Source organism: Triturus cristatus, chromosome 1_2 (genome assembly GCF_964204655.1).
Source record: "Triturus cristatus chromosome 1_2, aTriCri1.1, whole genome shotgun sequence".
NCBI classification, from domain to species: domain Eukaryota; kingdom Metazoa; phylum Chordata; class Amphibia; order Caudata; family Salamandridae; genus Triturus; species Triturus cristatus.
Genome location: NC_140580.1, coordinates 1,008,838,749 through 1,008,845,430, shown reverse-complemented (window position 1 = coordinate 1,008,845,430; position 6,682 = coordinate 1,008,838,749). Strand labels below are relative to the sequence as shown.

The following is a 6,682-nucleotide window of genomic DNA, read 5'->3' as shown; positions in this document are numbered from 1 at the left end:
GCAGAAGGATGAGAAAACAGTACAGCGGATGCATCCATCTTTAACCCCACAGTGTTGAAAGAAATGTCCCGAAACAGCTCCACAGTCATCAATTCGGGCACCCCAGAAAGAGTCCTCAGCTTCAAAGGTTTGGCATCTGTTGTACAAGGCAAGACACTGATGGGAAGCGTAGAGGAGAAGGGGCGAGAAACACAGGGGTAGGGGGTGGGGAAGAGAGAGAGGAAGTGGACCAACACAACAGCAACAAAAGGATCTTTATTCATTCCATTTCCTGTCCAGTGCAAAAAACAGATCGAGGAGGCGAGGCAGAGGCGTTCGCTCCCAGAGAGCACTAGTGCTGCACGCAGCCCGCTCCTTCAGCATCCATGCGCTTGGGGGCCGGCTGCGGTGTGGCGTGGGCGCTAGCACGCCAGGGCAGATAGATGATAAAACTCATCGATTGCCAATGAAGATCCAGGCTCGAGTCTGTCGAGCCTCGTGCTAGCACCAGTCATCCTGACCATCCTCGTGGTAGTAGCTGCGGCCCCTGCCACCTGTCCCGGGCCCAGAGTTGGGGCCTAAAGTATAGTGGTAGCCATTGGGGACCCGACGAACGTGCGAGGGCTGTGATGTCATGGAAGAGACGTACGAAGTCCTCGAGGACCGGCCTGAATTGGTAGCCAGTGCCTCCTCGAAGGTGAGCGCATCATCGGACAAGGCCTGGCCAGAAAAGTCACATTCCTCGCGGCGTCCAAGGTAGGGATCGGAGCCGGTGCGGGCCCCGCTGAAGCATGCCTGGCCCTGGGCCTCGCTGTGCAACAGGGCGTTGTGTTCCGACAGGCCGCGGCTCAGACGTCCCGGGGAGAAGGTGGGGACGCCGGTCTGAAAATGAGAGAAGTGTACCGGCGAGGAGTTGGCAGTCTTGTAGGTGACGCTTGGACGCGGGGTCAGAGGCGTCTGCGGGAGCTGCCTCCGGACGCCGCGGCACGGCGTGCTAGCACCAGAAGTCGACAGCAGAGGGCTCCTGTTAACTGAACCACTGCCCTACATGAAAATTAGAACAAAGCAAATGAAAAATAAAAAACCAGACGGACACAACGGGCACAGACAGACACGGAATGCAAGGGAAGCGACAGCAAGGACACAGCAGAGCCACGAGAAGAGGGATAGCGAAAGAGAAAGGGGTCCAGACAACCACAAGTAAGGGAAGAAGGGGGGAAAAAGGGAAGAAAGATTTAAAAAGAGGCAAAAAGAAGGAAAACCAAGTAATTGTGAGAGCGTGCACATTATAACAAATACATTCACTGCAGACATCCATATTCCTGAGGATTCGTGGCAGTGCAAAAATAATGAATTACTTGTAGCCATCCGGAGTGTGTCCATGTACCCTCCTTATTCTTCAAAAACATGTTTTCTCACCTTGTCTTTCTATGAATTATTTCACTGGCTTACTTAATTTTAAAAGATGTTTGTGTGGTTTTGTCCTAATTGTTCTAGGGACATCTCTGTTTACTTTCTACCCCAGAGCAGGAAAGAGGTACGCTTACCTTCTCATTGGCTAATCATCAATTAATCAATAGCCACTCTTCTTGTGGCAATGCCTGTGGTGTCACAGCTTGTTTAGCGTTTGTTGAGATTCGGTGGCAGAAAGGCCACTATGCACATCTCACAGGACTTTCTCCCTCTGGGGTGCATCTGAGCATCCCTAGGCCGGTCTCGTTCTTTAGCACTGATATTCGTGTACAGTAAACAAGTGTCCTCTATGAATTAGGGATCATTGCTGGATCCGTCGCCTCTGCTGAGAGGAAGCTCATTGCATTCAATAGTCTTTATTCAAAGACCTCTATCTGTTAGCTACTTGTGTCCCTCCCTTCCAACAAGACATCACCACCCCCTAAGATTAGTAGAGCGAACAGATGCTCCCAGAGGAAGTCTTTCATAAATCGCAGGTCTGTAAGTCATTGCCTTAATCAATTGACAAGTGACTATGCATGCTATCACATATACCTATACAGTAAATAATCAAATATAATACCCAGAAATAAATATAAAATGTCCGGAAATAAATATAAGCAGCATTTATGTATAGAAATAAATTAAGCAAAAAGCGGCATAAACTGACTTATCACATATGTATCTATGGCAGATAGATACATATGCAACTTCTAAGAGACAGTGTATACTGCAACTTATTAACTGTATTTCTGAGTGTTATTTTTGATCATTTATTGTATGGGTGCATGTGATAAGATGCATAATTCCTAGTTGATTTAGTCAATGACTTAAAGGCCTGTGGTTAATGAAATAGTTCCTTCGGGAGCATCTGATGGCTGTAGTTTATTACTCGGTCTCTTGTAAGATTACTGTTTTGCCCCCAGTGTTGTCCAGCCTAATTCTAAGATACCATTTTCACAGAGAAAAGGCTTATGCGCTCTTCATTCCACTGATGGATTTGTCTTTTATGTTCTCTTTCAGACTGCAAGTCTTACCTAAAGCTGTGGGTCAGCCACTGCAGCATCTATCTTTTTTTTGCATTTTTTAAATAGCGGAAACTTGTTCGAAGGGCACTAAAATTAACATATTTTTAGGCACATGAAAATTTAGTGATTTGCTTGGAATCATAGGATGTTGAACGGAGGCTGGGATTCGAACCTGGGTCCCCAGCTTCAAACTCGACAGCCCTAGATGCTGGGGGCGGGGCACGCCTCCATGAAGCAGTCACTGTGGGCGCACTTATATTTTTTTTTGCAAGCCCAGATATCAAGAGAAGACAGACAGATATCCCTTGAGAGGTAAGAGGTACTATTAAAAAAGAGATACCATCTTTGTTGATCTCTCCACCTTGGGTACACCATGCGCATAAAGGCTGACCCTTTTTTGAATGGCAGACCTTGTGTGAGTCCTGGAGGGCTGCAAAGCTCCCAAAAGACGTTTAAGGAATACATTAGTAGGCCTGGGACCCCTCGAGTGCGTTATTACCTGCGGCACAACATTCTGTAGCCTGTTCACTTCTCATAACCAAATGAAGATGGTGTTCTTTGGCTCACAATCCTGGGGCATTATCTCTTCCCATAACCACAGAAGGCTAGTACTCTGTGGTACAACTTTACATGCCATTTTTTTCTTGCAGCCATGTTAGTGACCTATACTTTGGCCCACAATTCTGCTGCATTGTTTTATTCTAATGAGCAGTAGGTATTTTTCGCTATCAAATCAAGCAAGGGACATTACTCTGAGGCATATATTATTGGGCATTTTTCTCTGCACATCATCCCTGAGTATTATGTATTGGCAAAGTAATACAGACACACCAGTCTCTGGTCTTGAGCAGTATTGCGGTACAGTACTTCCCAGAACAATATTTGAAAACACTGTGTGTTGTACTATTATGGGGCTTTATTACCTCATATACAAAAATGTAATGGACGGAATGCTTGAATTAATCTTAGCCACTGGTAATTGCAGAGGGCCGCATCTCAGTTCATCCTTATTTTGCACGCCATGCAACCTCACTGTGGGCCCAATCATATGCAAATAAGTCTTGACCCTGCTCCAGTAAGAATAGTCCAGCCCAAACTGCCAGGCCATGTCCACCTTGACCCGGAACACAGGTAGTTTGGACGGGACTGTTCCTATTGGAGCAAGGTCAAGACTGATTTGCATATGGCTGGGTCCAATTTCAGGAGGCATGGAGTGTAAAATAACAATGGACTGGGATACGGGCCTCAGTAATTACCAGTGGCTGTGATAATTCAGGCATTCCTTTCATCACCCTTTTGTCTACTTCAGTGCGACGCCCTAGGTGGAAGCGGTATGCCCAGACGTGGGTCCTGTGCACACTGTGCCAGTGGAACCAAGCTATACCCAACTGATGAGCCTTAAAAAGGACGAATTTGGTCATGGGTTGTTTGATCCCCGGTTCAGGGAGGACCTGTCCTGGGGGTTCGGACTCAACTGAACCTAATGAAGCATGGTCAAGAATGATTTGCATAAGGCTGGGTCCAAACTGAGGTGGCATGGTGTGCGAAATAACGATGGACTGGGATAGGGGCCTCAGTAATTAACAGTGGCTGTGATAATTCAGGCATTGCAATCATCACCCTGTTGTCTACTTCAGTGCGATGCCCTAGGTGGAATGGGTATGCTCAGACGTGGGTCTTGTGCACACTATGGAAACAAGCTATACCCAACTGATGAGCCCTAAAAAGGGAGAATCTGGTAATAGATTGTTTGTCCCCCGGTTCGGGGAGGACCTGGCCTGGTAGTTCAGTCTTGACTGTTCCTAATGAAGCAGGGTCAAGAATGATTTGCATAAAGCTGGGTCCAAACTTAGGTGGCATGGTGTGCAAAATAATGATGAACTGGGATGCGGCCCGGGTAATTACCAGTGGCTGTGATAATTCAAGAGCTCTATCCATCACTTTTTTGCATTGTTTTCTTGCGCCATATGCTATAAGCTATTTGGTACACTAGTGTAGGGTATTATTCAGTGGCACCTGACTGTACCGAATGACTTCTCTGGCACTGGATTTTTGAAGCATCATTATCATAAGGAGTAGGGAGGGGGGGGTCATCCCTCTCTGGCACAATATTCTGGGGTAATTTTCTCTTGTATTTTTGGTCATTATTTTAAATGTTGCAGGGTTCTATTGCTTTTTAGTCTGGGGCACTATTCTTTTATGTTCTGCTACATTGACTCATATTCGGGTCATTAATAATTAATATTTTGAGTCAATATTCCTTTAAGTGCTGAGATATTGTTTTTATTCTACAGTTTTATTTACTTATATTTACGATCATTGTTGTTTCCTGCTTCGGGCCATTGTTGTCTCATATGCTGGAGTACTGTTTTTAATTATCAGGAGCAATATTCCGTTGCATTCTCGGACATTACTTGTTTTTATTCAAGGGTGTCATTCACTTTAATATTCTGGGCACGATTCTGTTACTGTCTAGACTACTTTTCGCTTATAGTTTGGGACGCTATTCCTTTATTTTCAGGGAAACTATTCTCTTCAGTTCCTGAGCAGTATTGGTTTTTATTCTAGAGTGTTATTCACCTCTATTCGGGGGATCATTCCATACTCTCTTTTGGGACATTATTCTTTCGTATTCTGATGCAATTTTGCATTATATTCTGGAAAATTATTTGCTTTTAGTCTTCGGTGTTATTCACTTATACTTATGGGATTTACTCCTTCATATTTTGGGACATTATATATATATACATTTGTTTTTTAAATCTTCGAACACTATTCCCTTTAGTCTGTGGCAATATTCTTTTATATTCTGGGCACTATGCCCCTACAGCCTGGGAAACTATTCTTTTATAATCCAGTGGAACATTTATTTTTATTGTAGGATTTTATTCACTTACATTTGAGGTCATAGTTCCTTTATATTGGGGTACTTTTCATTTACTTTCTGTGGCATATTTGCTTTATAGTCTGGGACATTTTTCCAATATGGTCTAGGGCACTGCTCTTTTTTATGCTTGGGCCCTATCCTTTTGTAGTCTGGTCATGGTGTTCAATTCTTTTTTTATGCTGGGGTATATTTGATGTATTTTTAAGTGTTACTCACTTATATTCCGGTTCGTAATTCCTTCGTTTTTTATTTATTATTCTTGAATATTCGATTTATTCAAAGAATGTATTTCTTTGTTTTCTGGGGTGCTTCTTCTTTCCATTGGGGACACCATTCTTTTCATGCTTTCTATAGTATTCTCAGACACTATGCATTTACATTTTGGAGCACTGCTCCTTATTTTTTATGGTAGGGCAATATTCCCGTACCATGTTAGACATGATATTGATTTTTAGAGCCGTGGTTCTGTACATTATGTGGGATGGGCATTATTCCTTCATATTTTGGATTAGTTTTCCTTAGTATTCTATTCTAGTTACATTCTGCCGTATTATTCTGTGAAAAAAAAGTATTTTGAGAACTGTATTTCCTGGCACTATGTTCTAAAAGCGAACACGGGTCACCCTCTTGCCCTCATAGGGAATTCACTGTCACCATCACACACTGTCATCTGCAGCCAGTGCCTAACTCAGTTTACAAACGTGGCCACACAGCCCAATAACATTAAAAAAAACACGATATTAATCAAAGCTATATGCCAACAGGGGCATCTACCTGTCCTAAATGTAACAGGTACTATTACGTTAACAGAGCTAAGTAATGCTACTTGCCCAGGACCCCAAACTCCAGTCTGTCGGCTGCAGCAGTAATGCTGTTGTAGGGATATATTACACTACAGAGCCAAAGGCGCAACTTGTTCACAAGTCTTCTGTGTAGAAGGACAGTCACAACTTTGCTACTCATATTATATCTAATGGGCCCTCCTATTCGAACTCCTTGGAAACACAGTAAACAAATATCCCATCAGATTAATCTGAACTGGCCTCGCCTGGTGAAATCATGTTGCAGCAGGCGCTGCCAGCCTCTGGTTTTAACTTATTCAATGAGATTTTCCATTATGTATGACTACGTATATGCCTCGTCCGCACCCAATGAGGGCCAGGCTGTCCATCCCAGAGCTGCCAAGCTTCTCCCTCCTCCCACTTTAGAATTAGGATCCTCAAACTTGGAATTTCCATGGCCACAGCTCTATCTAGCGAGCCGATGCAAGTGGCGGCCGTACTGTCAACTTGCAGTTCACCTCCTGGCCTCATCTACCTCTTTACTTCAAATGTTT

The 6,682-nt window shown here is 44.0% G+C and overlaps 1 protein-coding gene across 1 annotated transcript in view; it reads right to left on the bottom strand.

Annotated features, from left to right (window-relative positions):
- Positions 1-242: 242 nt before the first annotated feature.
- The window catches only part of CACNA1B (calcium voltage-gated channel subunit alpha1 B), a 1,044,174-nt gene continuing 1,037,734 nt past the window's right edge, over positions 243-6,682 (bottom strand). Inside the window, exon 48 of the mRNA XM_085611669.1 lies at positions 243-1,023. Coding sequence (XP_085467795.1) covers positions 481-1,023 — 543 coding nt within the window. The 3' untranslated portion in view covers positions 243-480. The remainder of the gene's footprint in view (positions 1,024-6,682) is intronic.